Genomic DNA, 27,298 nt, shown 5'->3' with positions numbered 1-27,298 from the left:
AATATTCAATGATCAGGACGACGATGATGGTGATGGGCACGATTAAAAAAAAAAATTTTTTAAATGGCACAGATTTACATCTTGTTCTTATTTTTACAAAAAAGTTTCGCTATAAGACTATCACTTTTGAGGTAGAAAATGATGATGATGTGGACAATTTCACACATTATTTCACAAATAAAATCGACGACGAGTCGAATGCAAACGCAGTCCAACCGACATATATTAAAGGCGCTTCAATGTACATATATAAACATGCATACACATATACATACATACACACACAGATACATATAATGATGGCAGATCAATTATTACATCCTCCCAGCATTTCAAGCCTACACGTTTTCCATCGCGACAGGACTATTTTTATAGACAAATAGCTGAGGAAGTATCTATACAAACATGATGTTATAGAGTTTTAGCTTTTTACGACAGCTAAATCTCTCTCTCGGTTCAAAATGTTGAGATCATGCAACAAGCAAGAGCAAGATAGCCAGCAATAAGTTAAACTGCAAACCAGCTTAATGCGGGTACTGGTCTTTCACTTTATGGTTTTTTTAAATGAGAGATTTGCTTCTCCTAGAGAGGTTGCCTTCACCACGGCTTACAGGAGTCCTGTTCACCCCACATACACATGGAAATAAACACATGCATGCACACATACATGCATACACACAGAATGCACGCAAACATACATACGCATGTACACACATGTGCAAACATACACACATAGAGGAACACATGTAAGCATGTACTTATATATGCATACGCACACATACATATAAAATACACATGAAGGAGCGTTCCAAAAGTCATATATCCTCAATGATCAGGATGAAGGTGATGGGTACAATTCAATGAGTTTGACATGAATAAAAAAGAAAAACAATCCAAAACAAACAATTTGTAGAAAAGAAAAAAATATATAATAAAATGTTTGTTTACAAGACACACACTTCTACTGTAGATAATGATGATGGCAAATTTCACACATTATTTTACAAATAAATGGACGTAAAAATCAGCAAGTGACTGTCTTTCGTACTCTATACACCTGTGTATAGAGTGTACACACACACACGCATATATATATACGTGTGTGTGTGTGCGTGTGTGTGTGTGTTGGTTGGTCGGTTGCTTTTGTTTTATGGCATATAAACCCTTTTCAGGTCATTTAATGCTAAATCCAGTGATTTTGAAGAAAAAATTTTTAATAGAATATATTTTCTTTTTTCAAGTCGGTTTCTATTTAACCCATAGTTGGGACCCTAACATATACTACCACTCCGGGTCAGAACGGACTTGCGAGCAATGGCAATTAAAGGGTGGTTCCACACTCCTCAAAGCCCACAAGCTCTGGCCTTACCATCGGATATAGTTTAAGGCCATGTGTGTGTGTGTGTGTGTGTGTGTGTGTGTGTGTGTGTGTGTGTGTGTGTGTGTGTGTGTGTGTGTGTGTGCGTGTGTGTGTGTGTGGTAATTAAGGTAATATTTCTATCCACAGGGTAAAACTGCGGAGAATTTTCGTGTTTTTATGCAACAATAAATAGAGCTACGCATTTGTATATGAGATGTATTTATACACAACTATTACTACACATTTGAATGCCTACTGGGGATAACTTGAATGCCTACTGGGGATAACTTGAATGGCTACTGGGGATAACTTGAATGCCTACTAGACACTATCCTCGAGTGTCTAAGGTCTCTCTGTGCGGGGGTTTGTCAGAACAATCTGCCATGAGGATACTTTTTCTATAGAAGTAAACCCTGACCAAATATTCAAAATAACATAGTATTCGCTGCCCAAATAAGATCTCCTCACTATGGCTAACTCACATTAGCTTTTACAGGGAATGGTGCACCTTCTCCAAGTGATGTTACCTCAAGTAATAGCACGAAGCTCCACCAGACTAGATAAATTTTTATCCTAGAGTCCAGTAAGACCAAGAGACCAAAATGAAAGATATACTTCAACATATGAAAGTGGTTAATTGGGGAGGGGAAAACTATGTTCTCAATTTCTTTACTCAGTGTTTGAGAAATAAAGAACTTTAATGGAACATTCGAATATCTATGCATCTCATATAGACTTCAAGTGTTAGCCCCTGGTTGTGGGCCCCTTGATTTCTGAGAACTTCGACTGAAGTAAAATAAAATTCAAAAGTGACCGTGTTTTATGACAAAGATATACAGGCGGGCAGATACATAGGTCATAACACCAGATATTGTAATATGGAACAAGCCCGAAAGAACTGCGCTCATTATCGATGTCATAGTCCCAAATAATTTTGGCCTTAATAGAGCTGAACGGGAAAAGATAACAAAATATCAGGACCTAAAAAATGATCTAAAAACGACATGGTCTCTGAAAGAAATAAACATTATACCGGTTGTGATAGGAGCAATTTGCTTAATAAAAAAGAATCTTCCGAAATACTTAGAAGCAATCACTGGAAGACCAAGCTGTAACGAAATAGCAGCCTTAAAAGTAACAGCATCTATTCTTAAAAGAGCCCTTGGATATAAATTTAAATCATAACAGAATCAAGTGTTAACTCCAGGAAGAAGCCCCTAGGTCTCTTAAAACTTAATGAAGTTAAATCAAAAAATTATCTAAAAACGACGTTGTCTCGAAAAGAAATAAATAGTATACAGGTTATGATAAGAGCTACTGCCCTAATAAAAAAATTTTCAGAAATACTTAGAATCAATGCCAGAAAGACCAAACAAACAAAATACAGATAGCAGCCATAAAGGGAAGAGCGTCTATTCTTAAAAGAGCCCACGGATATACATTTAGATCAATGGAATTTGGCCTGCTTTGGGTAGGATTGAAACCGCTATCTTCAGACAATGCTCACCTGGAACCATAGAGACTCAACGCCTCTATCCATTGCGCCACGGACTCTGAAGGGCGATCAAGATTGGATTTTATGATCTTATAAATCCAATTTTTGTGTTCTTATCGGGTCTTCCATTGTCGGGTCCGTATCGAATGATATTATTTATTATTTCGTTATTTTATGGCATCCTTTGAGATGAGGCTTCATAATTTGAAAAATTTATTTGCTTTTTGCGAACTTTTATCGGAACTATCTTCAAAGTTGTCGTTGTTTCTCGGCGATTCATACAGTTCCAAAAAATAACCAACCTAAGTTGACCGAAACGTGTCGAAACAACAACAACAACAACAACAACAACAACTATAAGGATAAAAGGCGCTAAAAAATAAATACTCAAATTATGAAGCCCTATCTCAAAGTATCCCAAAAAATAAAATAATATATAAATTCATTCTAATCAGGGAATCAAAACTGATTATGAAATTTAATGTGATGAAATTGTAATTTGGTGAAGATCTATATCAACAAAAATGCGTAGATTTACAGAAATCATATTTTACTAAGAAATAATAATAAAAGATAAAAGTATACAGGATAAAGTATATGAAATATAACAATAAAATAAACACGAAGCATTATAAAATGCGTAATAAAACAAACAGCAAATAAACACGTAACATAAAAAACTAAATACGTAATATAAACAAAAACACACAGCATAAAATAAACAAACAAGTAACATTAAGCAAACGAAATACATAATATGAAAAAAAAAACTAAACACGTAACATGAAACAAACTAAAAACCTAACATGAAACAAACTAAACACGTATCATGAAACAAACTAAACATCTAATATGAAATAAACTAAAGACGTATCATGTAACAGACTAAACGCATAATATGAAACAAAAAATAGGTTACATGAAATAAACTAAACATGTAACAGAAACAAATAAACACGTAACATGTAATAGACTAAACAAGTAACAAATAAATGAATAACAAAATATAACAATAAGAATTGAAATAAATATTTTCCGACAACAATAACGAATAAAACAAGTATTAAAGACACAACATTAAGAATTGCAATTGACACGTAATGTACAATAATGACTGAAATAAATGTGGCAAGTCGTCAAGTAGAGAAACGGCATTTAAGACTTGATTATGCAAGCATCTATCTTGTTGAAAGTATACTTAACGACGAGCGAAAATAGCGGGTGTGACAGGAGATGGAGGTTGCTAGAAAACATCAATACTATCACCATGTGAATATTGATGTATGAATTAATCATCACAACATTGAACCTTCAAGCATTTATTTCTCCGTCTGTATGTGAATTCAATACATTTACTCAGAATTGTTTTTTTTTACTTGGATGCAACTTTCGATTGGGAGGCGTCATTTTTGTGTTAAGAACTAATTATATCAAATATCGTTGTCAATCAAAACTTTTTGACCAAAGCTGCAACGGTAAGAATAACAACTTGTACGGCTTCCATAGAGAGAAACAGTTTTCTGCAAAATCCAGATTCTTTTAGAAAGTCAATTTCAATTCGACGAGTAAAATGAACAGGTGAGTATTTGTATTGTTCATCAACTAGTATTATGTTAATATTCTTTTGCCGGGAAATAATTTGTTGCTGCTTTATATTCGTACACACACACACACACACACACACACACACACACACACACACACACACACACACACACACACACACACGCGGAATAAACTAAATGGACGCCAAATTAAAATTAGTTAAATTCTACTCGCATTCTCTATTTGAAGTGAATTTTATCGTTATGTAATTTTATGTCTATTAATGGATGTAATTTTATGTCTATTAATGGATGTAATTTTATGTCTATTAATGGATGTAATATAAAATATGATTTGTTTTACATAAATCTACACGAAATTACAATTTTATCATATTTATTGATTCAAGTTTCATAATCAAATTAGTTTTGATTCTCTGCCAGAATAACTTTGTTTCGTATGATATTCATTGAATTATTTCTTATTTATAAAATTTATAAGTTAATTACCCAATTTTGTAGAAAATTCGTTTTTAACATGTTTAAATTTTTCCAACTTAAATATTAATCTCTGCATATCTCTGCATATTTTAATATGTTTAAAATTTTTCAATTTAAATATTAATCTCTGCATATTTTAATATGTTTCAATTTTTCCAATTTAAATATTAATCTCTGCATATTTTAACATGTTTAAATTTTTCAATTTAAATATTAATCTCTGCATATTTTAGCATGTTTAAAGTTTTCCAATTTACATATTAATCTCTGCATATTTTAATATGTTTAACTTTTTCCAATTTAAATATTAATCTCTGCATATTTTAACATGTTTAAAATTTTCAATTTAAATATTAATCTCTGCATATTTTAGCATGTTTAAAGTTTTCCAATTTACATATTAATCTCTGCATATTTTAATATGTTTAACTTTTTCCAATTTAAATATTAATCTCTGCATATTTTAACATGTTTAAAATTTTCAATTTAAATATTAATCTCTGCATATTTTAATATGTTTCAATTTTTCCAATTTAAATATTAATCTCTGCATATTTTAACATGTTTAAATTTTTCAATTTAAATATTAATCTCTGCATATTTTAGCATGTTTAAAGTTTTCCAATTTACATATTAATCTCTGCATATTTTAATATGTTTAACTTTTTCCAATTTAAATATTAATCTCTGCATATTTTAACATGTTTAAAATTTTCAATTTAAATATTAATCTCTGCATATTTTAGCATGTTTAAAGTTTTCCAATTTACATATTAATCTCTGCATATTTTAATATGTTTAACTTTTTCCAATTTAAATATTTATCTCTGCATATTTTAACATGTTTAAAATTTTTCAATTTAAATATGAATCTCTGCATATTTTAGAATATTTCGCACAAATGTAATATGGTATAGACGAAGATTCCTTATATTTTACAAATGTTTTTGTAAAACTCAAAAGTCACTACAATAGGGGTCATATATCATGCTGAATTTTATATAGATAAAATGTTTATAAAAATATACTAATTATAAACATTATTCACAATTAAGATTAAATAATTTTTTTTTTTAAACATTTTTCGTTTATTTATAAATTGAATTTTTTTTTTTTTTTTTTTTTTGCTTATATTTAGCACTAAACTACAATGTATTCATAATTTTAAGTGAAAACTAAAAAGTAGATGTTATGGAAAAGATTCTCGAATTCGAGCAGATATACTTTAAAAACATCGAAGATCGAAACGTTGTGCAAACAACACTTAAGATAGGAGCAGTAGTTTGAATAATCCGAATAAATAGAACTTATTAAGAGATGTTCATATATGTATTCAAATATGTTCTAATTAACGTACTAAAATCATTTCTGATAAATAAATTATGCAGATAACTTAGAAACACGCAAGACTTACAAGATGTTCTATGCAGCAGCAGCAGCAGCAGCAGCAGCAGCATTCTCCTTTAATACAAGTGCACAAATATATGTAATTGGGTATTTTAATGTCCACCACAGAAATTTGCAAGTTTTTTTCGAGTTATACCGTGGCTACCGAGAAAGAAGGCCGATGCATATAACAGTGTAACGTCACTTCCTAATTAAGTTGTAGGTATAGACAGCTTCCGGTATTCAACCACGTGGTCATGCTAACAGGCATAAAAAATATGGCTACCAATATGTGTTACCGATTGTCCATGTATGTTCTAAAGAAAAAGAACAATTCTCCATTCGGTAAATAATTATTATAATTGCACATTTGAGATAATTTTAATCAAAATATCGTAAGTGAATTCGTGTTTGAACTTTTATTTTTATTGGAGAAAGTCGAATACTTCATTTTATTTTTATTTTTTTACTGCAAAACAAACAATTTTTGGGTTTGTATTACTGTACACATAGATTCGAAAAACTTGTCAAAAAACCAAATATATAACAAATAAATATTATCAAAAGCAAGATAAGTTACTTTCTACCTAACTGGATATATTTTTCGTGTTTTTATTCAATGTAACATGTTTATTCAGCTCGAAAAACATACATTATTTACCGATGTATTGGAAAATTCAAAATAGCGCCCGACTCTCTCTTTAACACGGTAAGTTCGGGAAAAGGTGTTATAAAGAATAAACTAGACAAAATACTATTAAAAACCCACCGAATATATGTCAACCTATGTCACGGTAATATATATTGAGCGAGTTTCTAACGGTATTTTGTCTAGTTTTATATTTATAGCACCTTTTCCCAAATTTACCGTGTTAAAGAGAGAGTCGGGCGCCTTTTTGAATTTTCCAATACATCAGTAAACACAGTATGTTTTTCGAGCTGAATAAACATATTACATTAAATAAAAACACTGGAAACATATCCAGTTAGGTAGAAGTAACTTATCTTGCCTTTGATAACATTTATTTGTTATATATTTGTTTTTTTGACAACTTTTTCGAATCTATGTGTACAGTAATACAAACCCCAATTTTTATACAATATTTTTCAGTCCGTTAAAACTTTTCACTGAGTATTTTCAAATATTTTAAAGTAAGCATTTTTCACGGCAGTGGTTTTTTTTGTTTGTTTGTTTTTTATTTTTTTTTACGATTGGTGAATTATCAATATTTTAGCACGGGGCGTAATTCATTTCTTTGAAATATATTTAAAACTTCAATTTTTTGTTTTTTATAACATTTTAACTATAAATAATTTACATAACGAGTTTTACTGTACACATAGATTCGAAAAAGTTGTCAAAAAACAAATATATAACAAATAAATGTTATCAACGGCAAGATAAGTTACAAACATGGCGATATTTTTCTTTTTAAAATATATTGATAAACATTGTATGATTTTCGAAGCGATTACACGTTTTAAAGTGAGTAAAACCACTAAAAACCTTCCCAGATAGGTAGAAGAGTAACTTATCTTGCCTTTGATAACATTTATTTGTGATATATTTGTTATTTGACAATTTTTTCGAATCTATGTGTACAGTAATACAAACCTAAAATTTAATTTAACTTGAAAATAATATTTTAATTACACGTGCGTACACTGCACAAGCACCCTTATTATTATCATGATAATAATAGTAATAATAATTTAAAAAAAAACTGGTGCAGATGACATCGACTGGCGCCACACCACACCAACTAGTTGTAAAGGGTCAGGGAGGATGGAAAGACCGAGGTGAGAAAGTACTGACCAAATCTCCACTGGAAGTGTGCAGTTTAAATTTGGTACCTTGGGGAGGCATTTTGTCACCCAAACCCCAGGAAACACCAATGGGCGATGCCAACGAGAAATCAGTGACAACGGCTGTTGCGATAACATGCAATCATCTGCACAAGTGGTCAAAAGGTGGAGAACACTGGAAATCTGGGGAGACTTGTCACTTGGTCTCCAGGGAACACCACAGGTTACTGCCAGTGAGCAATCACTGATGATGGCTTGTGAGACAACTAATACACTACACATTTTGATGGGAACATGGGGAAAAAATGGACATAGAAGAACAGAAAACCAAAACTTTAAATATAATTTCTGTATTTAAAGTAATAGTTATTTAAATATTTCAACATATAATCTTGTGGAGAAAATCCAGCTTCCCAATAAGGGGCACTCTGGATAGGAACAAAAATAATCTCAGTCATGAAAGATTTCTCCTCCACAGACCGAAGTCAGAAAAGGTAACGTGTAGCATCAAAACAGATACTACACTGATCTTGTTCCGAAGGCCAAAAAATATTTGTTTAATGTTTCTTTAATTGTTTGTTCCCTAAATTCATAATTCAGTTTTATCAGTATTAAATTGTATATTGCTTTAAAACTACTTAATTTTACATAGATAATGTTTATATTTTATATTGAATAAAGTTCAGTTTAAGTAATAATCGAACTGTATTCCTTTTTCTTTTTAAAAATGTTTTATTGCTCTTTTTCAAATGGCCTTCATATAGTACTGACAGTCTGACAAATCTTACCTACATTTCCTGCAGATATTTTTCAGTTAACAGGCCGTCTTCTTACTCTCGGTGGCCATGGTTATACATAAACAATTAGCAGCTCACATATAGCTTCGGTCCTGGATATGACCTTAAACTATATCCAGTGGTGAGGCCCCAGCTTGCAGGCTTTGGGGAGTGTGGAGCCACCCTTTAATTGCCATTGCTCCCAGGTCCACTCTGACCCAGAGTGGTAGTATCTGTTAGGGTCCCAACTATGGGTTAAATAGAAACCGACTTGAAAACAACAAATATATTCTATTAAGAAATTTTTCTTCAAAATTTTTGGATTCGGCATAAAATAACCTGAAAATGCCGTAAAACAAAAACAACCAAACCAAACGACAGTTTCTCTATATCACATTCTCTTTCACAAAATGTCATTTTCTCGATCCGTCTCTCAAATTATTCTTGGTCTATTTATGATTACACTGCACGAGGATTGTGTGACGAAGGTTCATAGCACACTCGGAAGCGTTGATCACCTTGTAATATTAGTAAATATCAACTTTAACTCTCAACCCTAAGATGAAGAACCATCGCTTAAAATGGCTTGATACTTCAAAAGACTAACTGGAAATTCATCTGAGACCGCAAGAGAGGCGCCATTTGAAGTAAAATATATTTTCATCCATGCTAAACAATGCATAAAGGAGGCATCTAAATGGGTCAAAGCACGCATTGAAGCACATGTCCTAAGATGGAGATTTTATAGCGACTGTTGCATATCAACACACTCGAGGTATTGCTCAATTTTTGGAGCCAGAAGATTATTACTATTATCGTGTAGATTGAACTAGATTTGTTTTAAAGAGAAAAATGCAATTCAGGTACAAAATGATATTTAAGGAATTTAACCTGACTAGATGCTATAAGCAATAAGAAAAAGAAATTTTCGATAAACACAAATATGTTTTCATAGAAAGGAATGTTAGAGCCTAAACAAAATACGGGGCAAAAGTAGATTCTTTTTGGTCATTGGTCACGTAGAGTTGGTGACGTAACGAGATAGTTTGGAAATATACATAATCATTTAGTTAGCAGTTAGTCAGGAGCCTTGAGCGAACTTGGAACAAGTAGACGGGACAGGTAAGTTCTCAGCTGGTAGGGAATCGTTTAGCTATGGAAGCATTTAGCTGAAAAGACAGTAATATGTAATAGTGGGGCAGATTGCTGAAACAATCTTTCACTTGATGATACAAGCACCAAAATCGGCACAGTGGAGCTTTAAAACTCCCTCTTTCAGAAAAGTATGTTAGTCAACTTCAAAAGCAAAACGGCCGCCATTTTTCAAGATGGCCGCCATTCATACCAGTATGAAACAGTATTTGCACTGTATATTGTCAAAGTAATGACATTTTGATGATCTTTACATCAAAATAAATTTTTTGACACGAGGAATCCAATTCTGCAATCAAAATTTCAATATCATTAAGCGTTATAGTGATATGATGACAATTATATGAACTAGCATTGTCTCAGTGAATTTACTGATGTAGTATCTCAAATTGTTGTGACATAAGCACAATATACTACAACAGACTGAAGTGACTTGCTTGAATTTAACCTGGATCATTGTTTTACTCTTTGCATTTACAGCTATGCATTAGTGTGCATTTTATGGCGGAGCGATAACATTTGCATAGTCCCCGACATCCACCCGTGCAATGATATTTTGACAGGATTGACTAGAGAATTTCCAAGGCTTCACCTTTTTTTTTTGCCAGGACTTTCAGGTTCCATTGTACATTCTGTTGACTGGCCCCATATGCCAGCAGCTTGGAATGCAGATCGTCTAACATGCTGAACGAAAGAGGCACTAGTTGGTGGAATGAAGTCATAGAGTCTTTGCTTCTAAGCAAGTGCAGTCTTACTTCATCGACCTTGGTAGTGTTGCTGTGTTTGTCATATACGGTAACAACAAATTTCTCAAGAATGTTGAGATCAGCATCTTCTATGGTAGGTGGGTACTGACTCAGTTTGTTGAACACTGGGCCGACTTCAGGACAAACTGTCCATGTTTGCAATGCAGTTGTCTTCCTTCTACCTCGAAAAGCTGAGACCACATCACAATCAGTGATTGCATGAAAGAAGAGCATGCCACTACATTTCCCTTGGCTGAGGTTCATGGCCAAGTGATGAATTGGGAACAATCTAATGGACGGTTCCTGGCCGAATTCTAGCCAAAGCATTTCTAAGCCAACATTCTGAAGACGTACAAAGACACCAACTGTTATGACAAGGATGTCTGTGTCACATGCCTTGATCAACACAGACTTTGTCTTCTGTTTGGCTGCAGGAACTGCATGTGTGAAAAACCTGGAGTCAGCTTTTTCATGATTGCAAGGTTGTAGATCTTCAAAGTTTGTGAATTTGTTTGACAGGAGCTTCTCTCCTTTGGTCACAACTACGACATTGTTGGGACACATGGATACAATCTTGTCTGCTACTCAAACAGTTCTGTCTTATTGTTACTGTTTCTCTGAAAACTGGACCAAATGGATGACAGCTTATTTTTGCCTGTCACTCTATACCGATTTTCTTTGCCTCGCTTTGATCTCATTTCAGCCTTGAGGCTTGAAGTGTGGTAGACATCAAACACAATGTCTGTTTGCTCATACTTCGATGAGTAACTCCGAATCTTTGGCACTACATCAAGGACAGCATATTCCTCAAATGTCTTTGAGGTCTTTGGCAAGAAAGAGTGTGTGCAAGAGTCATATAATACGATCGGTCGGTCACTGGTGTGTGACTGAGCCACTAAATGTCTTAGAAACGGCCCCATGATGATGTGAAGATGGGCCAATCATTAGGGTCTGAGTATCAATAGGAAAAGCATTCCTAAGATGTTGGATGTGTGTGGCTCCTTCATTCTCTCAAGATCACTCTGATGGCATTTGGGTTGGAACCTTCCTTGTTCTTAGGACCGCTTGATTCTTTGTTGCAGACATTATGACAGACACAAAAACCCACAACACAGGTCGCAATTTATATGAGAAATATAATTAACTATTTATTTTATAAAATGTATACAATATATATATATATATATATATATATATATATATATATATTACGATATTAACATACAATTTACAGATTTACAATTGATTTTTACCATTACTTCTTTAAAACTAACTAACCTAAGTAGTGCTGAGGGAGGAAGGTGCTCACCTCATGGAGGGTCCGGACAGAAAGAGGTTGATAAAAGGTAGGGAATCATGGGATTGCATTTTTTTTTCTGTGTATCCCTCCGCTTACGGCCAAATTACCACTTGGCCATGCTGAAGGGTTTGTTAATAGCCACAACTACTGAGGCACTAAGATATAGTGCCACAGCCGCACCATCAATAATGATGACGTCACATTCTGGCTGAGAATCAAGAAGAGCAATGGTATCTTCCAGAATGCCAACAAAGTCAAACAAAGGATAGAGATCCCCTGTGTCACTCAGTACTGCAGGAAAAGACTGATTCTCATGCCTGAAGAATTCTAACAGATCACATTCTTGTGCTTGACAGGATATGAAAAGCTGTGAGAACAGATTGCAGTCACTTTTCAGTACCTGTTTCTTTTTGTTAGTGGAAGCTTGCTGGTGGAAGAAGTTCGTTTTGTTCTTTTGAGTCTTTGAAGGCAGCTTGATCTTTATCAATGTGCGTTCTGACAAGCTCTGTAGCACTGGGATGTGCAAAGATCTTTGTGTCCAGTGAGAGAAGATCTTTGGTCTCTTCCTGGAAAGGATTGCCTTGATCCTTCGTTGCACTAAACAACTTCTTGACCTTGTCAATGAAGGGCTTCTGAGACTGGCTGGTCTGCTCATGATGTCTGATATCCTCATTCCCCAATTTTGTCTGGGAAGTCAACTCATATTGGTGAACCAGTTCGCTAACCTCTGGTCCAGACACCATCCATCGCCTCAGTGCAAATGGATCCTCAGCAATGCCAATGGCACCACCATCACCTTTGACCACTGCATTAGCTTGTTCATGGGCTTGGTCAATGGCTTTACCAGAAAACTCCCTGTGAGTCTTGTGGACCACAAACTTTCCAAGTTGGAATTCATGGAACACTGCGGGATGAGTTTGTTCCAAGGATACCATGTCTATGAGGTGGATGGGGAGCGATCGAGCATAGTTTATATTGTTGTTGGCAGAGAAGAATGGGATCAGAGCAAAGAGTGCTTGACAGTACAAACTGAAGTTAACCTCTCTGAAAGGTCTAACCAACAAAAACACAACCAACTCAATTGATAACAATTTGTTATCGTCATATTGTTAATCATGTAATTTGTTATTTGGTTCATAATGTAATTTGTAATTTGGTTCATCATCTAATTTGTTATTTGGTTCATCATGTAATTTTTTATTTGGTTCATCATCTAATTTTTTTATTTGGTTCATCATCTAATTTGTTATCGTGTTCATTATGTAATTTGTTATTTGGTTCATCATCTAATTTGTTATTTTGTTAATCATCTAATTTGTTATTTGGTTCATCATCTAATTTGTTATTTGGATCATCATCTAATTTGTTATCGTGTTCATCATCTAATTTGTTATTTGGTTCATCATGTAATTTGTTATTTGGTTCATCAACTAATTTGTTATTTGGTTCATCATCTAATTCGTTACCGTGGTCATAATGTAATTTGTTATTTGGTCCATCATCTAATTTTTTATTTCGTTCCTCATCTAATTTGTTATTTGGTTCATCATCTAATTTGTTATCGTGTTAATTATGTAATTTGTTATTTGGTTAATCATCTAATTTGTTATTTTGTTAATCATCTAATTTGTTATTTTGTTCAACATCTAATTTGCTACCGTGTTCATCATCTAATTTGCTATTTGGTTAATCATCATATTTGTTATCGTGTTCATCATCTAATTTGTTATTTGGTTCATAATCTAATTTGTTATTTGGTTCATCATCTAATTTGTTATCGTGTTAATCCTCTAAGTTGTTATCGTGTTCATCATGTAATTTGTTACTTGGTTCATCATCTAATCTGCTTTTTTGTTCATGAACTAATTTGTTATTTGGTTAATCATCTAATTTGTTATTTGGTTCATCATCTACTTTGTGATTTGGTTCATAATCTAATTTGTTATTTCGTTCCTAATCTAATTTTTTATTTGGTTACTCATCTAATTTGCTATTTGGTTCATCATCTAATTTGTTATTTGGTTCATCATCTAATTTGTTATTTAGTTCATCATGTAATTTGTTATTTTGGTCATCATCTAATTTGTTATTTGGTCCATTATCTCATTTGTTATCGTGTTCATCATCTAATTTGTTATCGTGTTCATCATGTAATTTGTTATTTGATTCATCATCTAATTTATTATTTGGTTCATCAGCTAATTTGTTATTTGGTTCATCATCTAAGTTGTTATCGTGTCCATCATGTAATTTTTTATTTGGTTCATCATGTAATTTGTTATTTGGTTCATCATCATATTTATTATAGTGTTCATCATGTAATTTGTTATTTTGTTCATCATCTGATTTGTTATTTTGTTAATCATCTAATTTGTTATTTGGTTCATCATCTAATTTGTTACCGTGTTCATCATGTAATTTGTTATTTGGTTCATGATCTAATTTTTTATTTGGTTCATCATCATATTTGTTATCGTGTTCATCATGTAATTTGTTATTTGGTTCATCATCTAATTTGTTATTTGGTTCATCATCTAATTTTTTATCGTGTTCATCATCTAATTTGTTATTTGGCTAATCATCTAATTTGTTATTTGGTTCATCATCTAATTTGTTACCGTGTTCATCATGATATTTGTTATTTGGTTTATCATCTAATTTGTTATCGTGTTCATTATGTAATTTGTTATTTTGTTAATCATCTAATTGGTTATTTGGTTCATCATCTAATTTGCTACCGTGTTCATCATGAAATTTGTTATTTTGTTAATCATCTAATTTGTTATTTGGTTAATCATCATATTTGTTATCGTGTTCATCATCTAATTTGTTATTTGGTTCATCATCTAATTTTTTATTTGGTTCATTATCTAATTTGTTATTTGGTTCATCATCTAATTTGTTATCGTGTTCATGATCTAATTTGTTATTTGGTTCATAATCTAATTTGTTATTTTGTTAATCATCTAATTTTTTATTTGGTTCATCATCTAATTTTTTATTTGGTCCATTATCTAATTTGTTATCGTGTTAATTATGTAATTTGTTATCGTGTTCATCATGTAATTTGTTATTTGGTTCATAATCTAATCTGTTATTTGGTTCATGATGTAATTTGTTATTTGGTTCATCATCTAATTTGTTATTTGGTTCATCATCTAATTTTTTATTTGGTTCATCATCTAATTTGTTATTTCGTTCCTCATGTAATTTTTTATTTGGTTCATCATCTAATTTGTTATTTAGTTCATCATGCAATTTGTTATTTGGTTCATCATCTAATTTGTTATCGTGTTAATTATGTAATTTGTTATCGTGTTCATCATGTAATTTGTTATTTGCTTCATAATCTAATCTGTTATTTGGTTCATGATCTAATTTGTTATTTGGTTCATCATGTAATTTGTTATTTGGTTCATCATCTAATTTGTTATTTCGTTCCTCATGTAATTTGTTATTTGGTTCATCATCTAATTTGTTATTTAGTTCATAATGTAATTTGTTATTTGGTTCATGATCTAATTTGTTATCGTGTTCATCATCACATTTGTTATCGTATTAATAATGTAATTTGTTATTTGGTTCATCATCTAATTTATTATTTGGTTCATCATCTAATTTGTTATCGTGTTCATCATCTAAGTTGTTATCGTGTCCAAAGGAAATTTTTATTTGGTTCGTCATGTAATTTGTTATTTGGTTCATCATCTAATTTGCTATTTTGTTAATCATCTAATTTGTTATTTGGTTCATCATCTAATTTGTTACCGTGTTCATCATGTAATTTGTTATTTGGTTCATCATCTAATTTGTTATCGTGTTCATCATGTAATGTCTTATTTTGTTCATCATCAAATTTGTTATTTTGTTAATCATCTAATTTGTTATTTAGTTCATCATCTAATTTGTTACCGTGTTCATCATGTAATTTGTTATATGGTTAATCATCTAATTTGTTATCGTGTTCATTATGTAATTTGTTATTTGGTTAATCATCTAATTTGTTATTTTGTTAATCCTCTAATTTGTTATTTGGTTCATCATCTAATTTGCTACCGTGTTCATCATGAAATTTGTTATTTGGTTCATCATCTAATTTGTTATTTGGTTCATCATCTAATTTGTTATCGTGTTAATCATCTAATTTGTTATTTGGTTCATCATCTAATTTGTTATTTGGTAAATCATCTAATTTGTTATTTTGTTCATCCTCTACGTTGTTATCGTGTTCATCATGTAATTTGTTATTTGGTTCATCATACAATCTGTTATTTGGTTCATGATCTAATTTGTTATTTTGTTCATCATCTAATTTGTTATTTGGTTCATAATCTAATTTGTTATTTGGTTCATAATCTTATTTGTTATTTCGTTCCTCATCTAATTTGTTATTTGGTTCATCATCTAATTTGTTATTTGGTTCATCATCTAATTTGTTATTTGGTTCATCATCTAATTTGTTATTTGGTTCATCATCTGATTTGTTATCGTGTTCATTATCTAAGTTGTTATCGTGTCCATCATGTAATTTTTTATTTGGTTCATCATGTAATTTGGTATTTGGTTCATCATCTAATTTGTTATTTTGTTAATCATCTAATTTGTTATTGGGTTCATCATCTAATTTGTTACCGTGTTCATCATGTAATTTGTTCTTTGGTTCATCATCATATTTGTTATCGTGTTCATTATGTAATTTGTTATTTGGTTCATCATCTCATTTATTATTTGGTTCATCATCTAATTTGTTATCGTGTTCATCATGTAATTTGTTATTTCGTTCATAATGTAATTTGTTATTTGGTTCATCATCTAATTTGTTATTTGGTTCATCATCTTATTTGTGATCGTGTTCATCATGTAATGTGTTATTTTGGTTATCATGTAATTTGTTATTTGGTTCATCATCTAATTTGTTATTTGGTTCATCATCATATTTTTTATCGTTTTCATCATGTAATTTGTTATTTTGTTCATCATCTAATTTGTTATTTGGTTCATCATCTAATTTGTTACCGTGTTCATCATGTAATTTGTTATTTTGTTCATCATCTAATTTGTTATTTGGTTCATCATCTAATTCGTTATCGTGGTCATAATGTAATTTGTTATTTGGTTCATCATCTAATTTTTTATTTGGTTCATCATCTAATTTGTTATCGTGTTAATTATGTAATTTGTTATCGTGTTCATCATGTAATTTGTTATTTGGTTCATAATCTAATCTGTTATTTAGTTCATGATCTAATTTGGTATTTGGTTCATCATCTAATTTGTTATTTGGTTAATCATCTAATTTTTCATTTGGTTCATCATCTAATTTGTTATTTCGTTCCTCATGTAATTTTTTATTTGGTTCATCATCTAATTTGTTATTTAGTTCATCATGTAATTTGTTATTTGGTTCATAATCTAATTTGTTAATAAGTTCATCATCTAATTTGTTATTTTGTTCATCATTTAATTTGTTATTTGGTCCATTATCTAATTTGTTATCGTGTTCATCATCACATTTGTTATCGTGTTCATCATGTAATTTGTTATTTGGTTCATCATCTAATTTATTATTTGGTTCATCATCTAATTTGTTATCGTGTTCATCATCGAATTTTTGTATTTGGTTCATCATGTAATTTGTTATTTTGTTCATCATCTAATTTGTTATTTTGTTAATCATTTAATTTGTTATTTGGTTCATCATATAATTTGTTACCGTGTTCATCATGTAATTTGTTATTTGGTTCATCATCTAATTTATTATCCTGTTTATCATGTAATGTGTGATTTTGTTCATCATCAAATTTGTTATTTTGTTAATCATCTAATTTGTTATTTGGTTCATCATCTAAGTTGTTATCGTGTCCATCATCGAATTTTTGTATTTGGTTCATCATGTAATTTGTTATTTTGTTCATCATCTAATTTGTTATTTTGTTAATCATTTAATTTGTTATTTGGTTCATCATATAATTTGTTACCGTGTTCATCATGTAATTTGTTATTTGGTTCATCATCTAATTTATTATCCTGTTAATCATGTAATGTGTTATTTTGTTCATCATCAAATTTGTTATTTTGTTAATTATCTAATTTGTTATTTTGTTCATCATCTAATTTGTTACCGTGTTCATCATGTAATTTGTTATTTTGTTAATCATCTAATTTGTTATCGTGTTCATGATGTAATTTGTTATTTGGTTACTCATCAAATTTGTTATTTTGTTAATCATCTAATTTGTTATTTGGTTCATCATCTAATTTGCTACCGTGTTCATCATGAAATTTGTTATTTGGTTCATCATCTAATTTGTTATTTGAGTGAGCATCTAATTTTTATCGTGTTCATCATCTAATTTGTTATTTGGTTCATAATCTAATTTGTTATTTGGTTAATCATCTAATTTGGTGTTTTGTTCATCCTCTACGTTGTTATCGTGTTCACCATGTAATTTGTATTTTGTTCATCATCTAATTTGTTATTTGGTTCATCATCTAATTTTTTATTTGGTTCATAATCTTATTTGTTATTTCGTTCCTCATCTAATCTGTTATTTGGTTCATCATCTAATTTTTTATTTAGTTCATCATCTAATTTGTTATTTGGTTAAACATCTAATTGGTTATTTGGTCTATTATCTAATTTGTTATCGTGTTTCTCATCTAATTTGTTATCGTGTTCATCATGAAATTTGTCATTTGGTTCATCATCTAATTTGTTATTTGGTTCATCATCTGATTTGTTATCGAGTTCATTATCTAAGTTGTTATCGTGTCCATCATGTAATTTTTTATTTGGTTCATCATGTAAATTGGTATTTGGTTCATCATCTAATTTGTTATTTTGTTCATCATTTAATTTGTTATTTGGTCCATTATCTAATTTGTTATCGTGTTCATCATCACATTTGTTATCGTGTTCATCATGTAATTTGTTATTTGGTTCATCATCTAATTTATTATTTGGTTCATCATCTAATTTGTTATCGTGTTCATCATCGAATTTTTGTATTTGGTTCATCATGTAATTTGTTATTTTGTTCATCATCTAATTTGTTATTTTGTTAATCATTTAATTTGTTATTTGGTTCATCATATAATTTGTTACCGTGTTCATCATGTAATTTGTTATTTGGTTCATCATCTAATTTATTATCCTGTTTATCATGTAATGTGTGATTTTGTTCATCATCAAATTTGTTATTTTGTTAATCATCTAATTTGTTATTTGGTTCATCATCTAAGTTGTTATCGTGTCCATCATCGAATTTTTGTATTTGGTTCATCATGTAATTTGTTATTTTGTTCATCATCTAATTTGTTATTTTGTTAATCATTTAATTTGTTATTTGGTTCATCATATAATTTGTTACCGTGTTCATCATGTAATTTGTTATTTGGTTCATCATCTAATTTATTATCCTGTTAATCATGTAATGTGTTATTTTGTTCATCATCAAATTTGTTATTTTGTTAATTATCTAATTTGTTATTTTGTTCATCATCTAATTTGTTACCGTGTTCATCATGTAATTTGTTATTTGGTTAATCATCTAATTTGTTATCGTGTTCATTATGTAATTTGTTATTTGGTTACTCATCTAATTTGTTATTTTGTTAATCATCTAATTTGTTATTTGGTTCATCATCTAATTTGCTACCGTGTTCATCATGAAATTTGTTATTTGGTTCATCATCTAATTTGTTATTTGAGTGAGCATCTAATTTTTATCGTGTTCATCATCTAATTTGTTATTTGGTTCATAATCTAATTTGTTATTTGGTTAATCATCTAATTTGGTGTTTTGTTCATCCTCTACGTTGTTATCGTGTTCACCATGTAATTTGTATTTTGTTCATCATCTAATTTGTTATTTGGTTCATCATCTAATTTTTTATTTGGTTCATAATCTTATTTGTTATTTCGTTCCTCATCTAATCTGTTATTTGGTTCATCATCTAATTTTTTATTTAGTTCATCATCTAATTTGTTATTTGGTTAAACATCTAATTGGTTATTTGGTCTATTATCTAATTTGTTATCGTGTTTCTCATCTAATTTGTTATCGTGTTCATCATGAAATTTGTCATTTGGTTCATCATCTAATTTGTTATTTGGTTCATCATCTGATTTGTTATCGAGTTCATTATCTAAGTTGTTATCGTGTCCATCATGTAATTTTTTATTTGGTTCATCATGTAAATTGGTATTTGGTTCATCATCTAATTTGTTATTTTGTTAATCATCTACTTTGTTATTTGGTTCATCATCTAATTTGTTACCCTGTTCATCATGTAATTTGTTATGTGGTTCATCATCTAATTTGTTCTTTGATTCATCATCGTATTTGTGATCGTGTTCATCATGTAATTTGTTATTTGGTTCATCATCTCATTTATAATTTGGTTCATCATCTAATTTGTTATCGTGTTCATCATGTGATTTGTTATTTGGTTCATCATGTAATTTGTTATTTGGTTCATCATCTAATTTGTTATTTGGTTCATCATCTAATTTGTTATCGTGTTCATCATGTAATGTGTTATTTTGTTCACCATGTAATTTGGTATTTGGTTCATCATCTAATTTGTTATTTGGTTCATCATCTAATTTGTTATTTAGTTAATCATCTAATTTGTTATTTGGTTCATCATCTAATTTGTTACCGTGTTCATCATGTAATTTGTTATTTGGTTCATCATCTAATTTGTTACTTGGTTCATCATAATATTTGTTATCGTTTTCACCATGTAATTTGTTATTTTGTTCATCATCTAATTTGTTATCGTGTTCATCATGTAATGTGTTATTTTGTTCACCATGTAATTTGGTATTTGGTTCATCATCTAATTTGTTATTTGGTTCATCATCTAATTTGTTATTTAGTTAATCATCTAATTTGTTATTTGGTTCATCATCTAATTTGTTACCGTGTTCATCATGTAATTTGTTATTTGGTTCATCATCTAATTTGTTACTTGGTTCATCATAATATTTGTTATCGTTTTCACCATGTAATTTGTTATTTGGTTCATCATCTAATTCGTTTCCGTGGTCATAATGTAATTTGTTATTTGGTTCATCATCTAATTTTTATTTGGTTCATCATCTAATTTGTTATCGTGTTAATCATGTAATTTGTTATCGTGTTCATCATGTAATTTGTTATTTGGTTCATAATCTAATCTGTTATTTGGTTCATGATCTTATTTGGTATTTGGTTCATCATCTAATTTGTTATTTGGTTCATCATCTAATTTTTTATTTGGTTCATCATCTAATTTGTTATTTCGTTCCTCATGTAATTTTTTATTTGGTTCATCATCTAATTTGTTATTTAGTTCATCATGTAATTTGTTATTTGGTTCATCATCTAATTTGTTAATTAGTTCATCATCTAATTTGTTATTTTGTTCATCATTTAATTTGTTATTTTGTTCATCATTTAATTTGTTATTTTGTCCATTATCTCATTTGTTATCGTGTTCATCATCACATTGGTTATTTGGTTCATCATCTAATTTATTATTTGTTCATCATCTAATTTGTTATCGTGTTCATCATCTAAGTTGTTATCGTGTCCATCATCGAATTTTTTTATTTGGTTCATCATGTAAGTTGTTATTTGGTTCATCATCTAATTTGTTATTTTGTTAATCATCTAAATTGTTATTTGGTTAATTATCTAATTTGTTACCCTGTTCATCATGTAATTTGTTATTTGGTTCATCATCTAATTTGTTATCGTGTTCATCATGTAATGTGTTATTTTGTTCATCATCAAATTTGATATTTTGTTAATCATCTAATTTGTTATTTTGTTCATCATCTAATTTGTTACCCTGTTCATCATGTAATTTGTTATTTTGTTAATCATCTAATTTGTTATCGTGTTCATTATGTAATTTGTTATTTGGTTAATCATCTAATTCGTTATTTTGTTAATCATCTAATTTGTTATTTGGTTCATCATCTAATTTGCTACCGTGTTCATCATGAAATTTGTTATTTGGTTCATCATCTAATTTGTTATTTGGGTCATCATCTAATTTGTTATCGTGTTCATCATCTAATTTGTTATTTGATTCATCATCTAATTTGTTATGTGGTTAATCATCTACTTTGGTGTTTTGTTCATCCTCTACGTTGTTATCCTGTTCACCATGTAATTTGTTATTTGGTTCATCATACAATTTGTTATTTGGTTCATGATCTAATTTGTTATTTTGTTCATCATCTAATTTGTTATTTGGTTCATCATCTAATTTGTTATTTAGTTCATCATCTAATTTGTTATTTGGTTAATCATCTAATTTGTTATTTGGTCTATTATCTAATTTGTTATCGTGTTTCTTATCTAATTTGTTATCGTGTTCATCATGAAATTTGTCATTTGGTTCATCATCTAATTTGTTATTTGGTTCATCATCTGATTTGTTATCGAGTTCATTATCTAAGTTGTTATCGTGTCAATCATGTAATTTGTTATTTGGTTCATCATGTAATTTGGTATTTGGTTCATCATCTAATTTGTTATTTTGTTAATCATCTAATTTGTTATTTGGTTCATCATCTAATTTGTTACCCTGTTCATCATGTAATTTGTTATGTGGTTCATCACCTAATTTGTTCTTTGGTTCATCATCATATTTGTTATCGTGTTCATAATGTAATTTGTTGTTTGGTTCATCATCTCATTTATTATTTGGTTCATCATCTAATTTGTCATCGTGTTCATCATGTAATTTGTTATTTGGTTCATCATGTAATTTGTTATTTGGTTCATCATCTAATTTGTTATTTTTTTCATCATCTAATTTGTTATCGTGTTCATCATGTAATGTGTTATTTTGTTCATCATGTAATTTGTTATTTGGTTCATCATCTAATTTGTTATTTTGTTCATCATCTAATTTGTTATTTAGTTAATCATCAAATTTGTTATTTGGTTCATCATCTAATTTGTTACCGTGTTCATCATGTAATTTGTTATTTGGTTCATAATCTAATTTGTTACTTGGTTCATCATCATATTTGTTATCGTTTTCATCATGTAATTTGTTATTTGGTTCATCATCTAATTTGTTATTTGGTTCAATATCTAATTTGTTATCGTGTTCATCATCTAATTTGTTATTGTGTTAATCATGTAATGTGTTATTCTGTTCATGATCTTATTTGTTTTTTGGTTCATCATCTAATTTTTAATTTCGTTTATCATCTAATTTGCTATTTTGTTCATCATCTAATTTTTTATTTGGTTCCTAATCTAATTTGTTATTTGGTTCATCATCTAATTTGTTATCGTGTTCATCATGTAATATGGTATTTTGTTCATCATCTACTTTGATATCGAGTTCATCATGTAATTTGTTATTTTGTTCATCATCTTATTTGTTATTTGGTTCATCATCTAATTTGTTACCGTGTTCATCATGTAATTTGTTATTTGGTTCATCATCTAATTTGTTACTTGGTTCATCATAATATTTGTTATCGTTTTCACCATGTAATTTGTTATTTTGTTCATCATCTAATTTGTTATCGTGTTCATCATGTAATGTGTTATTTTGTTCACCATGTAATTTGGTATTTGGTTCATCATCTAATTTGTTATTTGGTTCATCATCTAATTTGTTATTTAGTTAATCATCTAATTTGTTATTTGGTTAATCATCTAATTTGTTACCGTGTTCATCATGTAATTTGTTATTTGGTTCATCATCTAATTTGTTACTTGGTTCATCATAATATTTGTTATCGTTTTCACCATGTAATTTGTTATTTTGTTCATCATCTAATTCGTTTTCGTGGTCATAATGTAATTTGTTATTTGGTTCATCATCTAATTTGTTATTTGGTTCATCATCTAATTTGTTATCGTGTTAATCATGTAATTTGTTATCGTGTTCATCATGTAATTTGTTATTTGGTTCATAATCTAATCTGTTATTTGGTTCATGATCTTATTTGGTATTTGGTTCATCATCTAATTTGTTATTTGGTTCATCATCTAATTTTTTATTTGGTTCATCATCTAATTTGTTATTTCGTTCCTCATGTAATTTTTTATTTGGTTCATCATCTAATTTGTTATTTAGTTCATCATGTAATTTGTTATTTGGTTCATCATCTAATTTGTTAATTAGTTCATCATCTAATTTGTTATTTTGTTCATCATTTAATTTGTTATTTTGTTCATCATTTAATTTGTTATTTTGTCCATTATCTCATTTGTTATCGTGTTGATCATCACATTGGTTATTTGGTTCATCATCTAATTTATTATTTGTTCATCATCTAATTTGTTATCGTGTTCATCATCTAAGTTGTTATCGTGTCCATCATCGAATTTTTTTATTTGGTTCATCATGTAAGTTGTTATTTGGTTCATCATCTAATTTGTTATTTTGTTTATCATCTAATTTGTTATTTGGTTAATCATCTAATTTGTTACCCTGTTCATCATGTAATTTGTTATTTGGTTCATCATCTAATTTGTTATCGTGTTCATCATGTAATGTGTTATTTTGTTCATCATCAAATTTGTTATTTTGTTAATCATCTAATTTGTTATTTTGTTCATCATCTAATTTGTTACCCTGTTCATCATGTAATTTGTTATTTTGTTAATCATCTAATTTGTTTTCGTGTTCATTATGTAATTTGTTATTTGGTTAATCATCTAATTCGTTATTTTGTTAATCATCTAATTTGTTATTTGGTTCAGCATCTAATTTGCTACCGTGTTCATCATGAAATTTGTTATTTGGTTCATCATCTAATTTGTTATTTGGGTCATCATCTAATTTGTTATCGTGTTCATCATCTAATTTGTTATTTGGTTCATCATCTAATTTGTTATGTGGTTAATCATCTACTTTGGTGTTTTGTTCATCCTGTACGTTGTTATCGTGTTCACCATGTAATTTGTTATTTGGTTCATCATACAATCTGTTATTTGGTTCATGAACTAATTTGTTATTTTGTTCATCATCTAATTTGTTATTTGGTTCATCATCTAATTTGTTATTTAGTTCATCATCTAATTTGTTATTTGGTTAATCATCTAATTTGTTATTTGGTCTATTATCTAATTTGTTATCGTGTTTCTCATCTAATTTGTTATCGTGTTCATCATGAAATTTGTCATTTGGTTCATCATCTAATTTGTTATTTGGTTCATCATCTGATTTGTTATCGAGTTCATTATCTAAGTTGTTATCGTGTCAATCATGTAATTTGTTATTTGGTTCATCATGTAATTTGGTATTTGGTTCATCATCTAATTTGTTATTTTGTTAATCATCTAATTTGTTATTTGGTTCATCATCTAATTTGTTACCCTGTTCATCATGTAATTTGTTATGTGGTTCATCACCTAATTTGTTCTTTGGTTCATCATCATATTTGTTATCGTGTTCATCATGTAATTTGTTGTTTGGTTCATCATCTCATTTATTATTTGGTTCATCATCTAATTTGTCATCGTGTTCATCATGTAATTTGTTATTTGGTTCATCATGTAATTTGTTATTTGGTTCATCATCTAATTTGTTATTTTTTCATCATCTAATTTGTTATCGTGTTCATCATGTAATGTGTTATTTTGTTCATCATGTAATTTGTTATTTGGTTCATCATCTAATTTGTTATTTTGTTCATCATCTAATTTGTTATTTAGTTAATCATCTAATTTGTTATTTGGTTCATCATCTAATTTGTTACCGTGTTCATCATGTAATTTGTTATTTGGTTCATCATCTAATTTGTTACTTGGTTCATCATCATATTTGTTATCGTTTTCATCATGTAATTTGTTATTTGGTTCATCATCTAATTTGTTATTTGGTTCATCATCTTATTTGTTATCGTGTTCATCATCTAATTTGTTATTGTGTTAATCATGTAATGTGTTATTCTGTTCATGATCTTATTTGTATTTTGGTTCATCTAATTTTTAATTTCGTTTATCATCTAATTTGCTATTTTGTTCATCATCTAATTTTTTATTTGGTTCCTAATCTAATTTGTTATTTGGTTCATCATCTAATTTGTTATCGTGTTCATCATGTAATATGGTATTTTGTTCATCATCTACTTTGATATCGAGTTCATCATGTAATTTGTTATTTTGTTCATCATCTTATTTGTTATTTGGTTAATCAGGTAATTTGTTATTTGGTTCATCATGTAATTTGTTATTTGGTTAATCATCTAATTCGTTATTTTGTTAATCATCTAATTTGTTATTTGGTTCATCATCTACCTTGCTACCGTGTTCATCATGAAATTTGTTATTTGGTTCATCATCTAATTTGTTATTTGGGTCATCATCTAATTTGTTATCGTGTTCATCATCTAATTTGTTATTTGGTTCATCATCTAATTTGTTATGTGGTTAATCATCTACTTTGGTGTTTTGTTCATCCTCTACGTTGTTATCCTGTTCACCATGTAATTTGTTATTTGGTTCATCATACAATCTGTTATTTGGTTCATGATCTAATTTGTTATTTTGTTCATCATCTAATTTGTTATTTGGTTCATCATCTAATTTGTTATTTAGTTCATCATCTAATTTGTTATTTGGTTAATCATCTAATTTGTTATTTGGTCTATTATCTAATTTGTTAATGTGTTTCTCATCTAATTTGTTATCGTGTTCATCATGAAATTTGTCATTTGGTTCATCATCTAATTTGTTATTTGGTTCATCATCTGATTTGTTATCGAGTTCATTATCTAAGTTGTTATCGTGTCAATCATGTAATTTGTTATTTGGTTCATCATGTAATTTGGTATTTGGTTCATCATCTAATTTGTTATTTTGTTAATCATCTAATTTGTTATTTGGTTCATCATCTAATTTGTTACCCTGTTCATCATGTAATTTGTTATGTGGTTCATCACCTAATTTGTTCTTTGGTTCATCATCATATTTGTTATCGTGTTCATAATGTAATTTGTTGTTTGGTTCATCATCTCATTTATTATTTGGTTCATCATCTAATTTGTCATCGTGTTCATCATGTAATTTGTTATTTGGTTCATCATGTAATTTGTTATTTGGTTCATCATCTAATTTGTTATTTTTTTCATCATCTAATTTGTTATCGTGTTCATCATGTAATGTGTTATTTTGTTCATCATGTAATTTGTTATTTGGTTCATCATCTAATTTGTTATTTTGTTCATCATCTAATTTGTTATTTAGTTAATCATCTAATTTGT

General features: G+C 29.6%; 1 protein-coding gene across 9 annotated transcripts in view; it reads left to right on the top strand.

Moving 5' to 3' along the window:
• LOC145252666 (cilia- and flagella-associated protein 337-like) overlaps positions 1–27,298 on the top strand; it is a 482,634-nt gene that overhangs the window by 82,292 nt on the left and 373,044 nt on the right. The window contains exon 1 of one of the 9 annotated variants that reach the window (XM_080112447.1): positions 4,137–4,433. The exons of 7 other annotated variants lie outside the window; for them this stretch is intronic. In XM_080112447.1, coding sequence (XP_079968573.1) covers positions 4,426–4,433 — 8 coding nt within the window. In that variant the 5' untranslated portion in view covers positions 4,137–4,425. Of the gene's footprint in view, positions 1–4,136; positions 4,434–27,298 lie in introns of those variants that run through there. One more of the 9 variants, XM_080112441.1, reaches the window with a different exon arrangement.

This window comes from Euprymna scolopes, chromosome 29, assembly GCF_053919585.1.
Source record: "Euprymna scolopes isolate OS-2025 chromosome 29, ASM5391958v1, whole genome shotgun sequence".
In the NCBI taxonomy this organism is placed as follows: Eukaryota; Metazoa; Mollusca; class Cephalopoda; order Sepiida; family Sepiolidae; genus Euprymna; species Euprymna scolopes.
The sequence above is the reverse complement of the archived record's forward strand: the minus strand, read 5'-3'. Positions and strand labels throughout refer to the sequence as shown.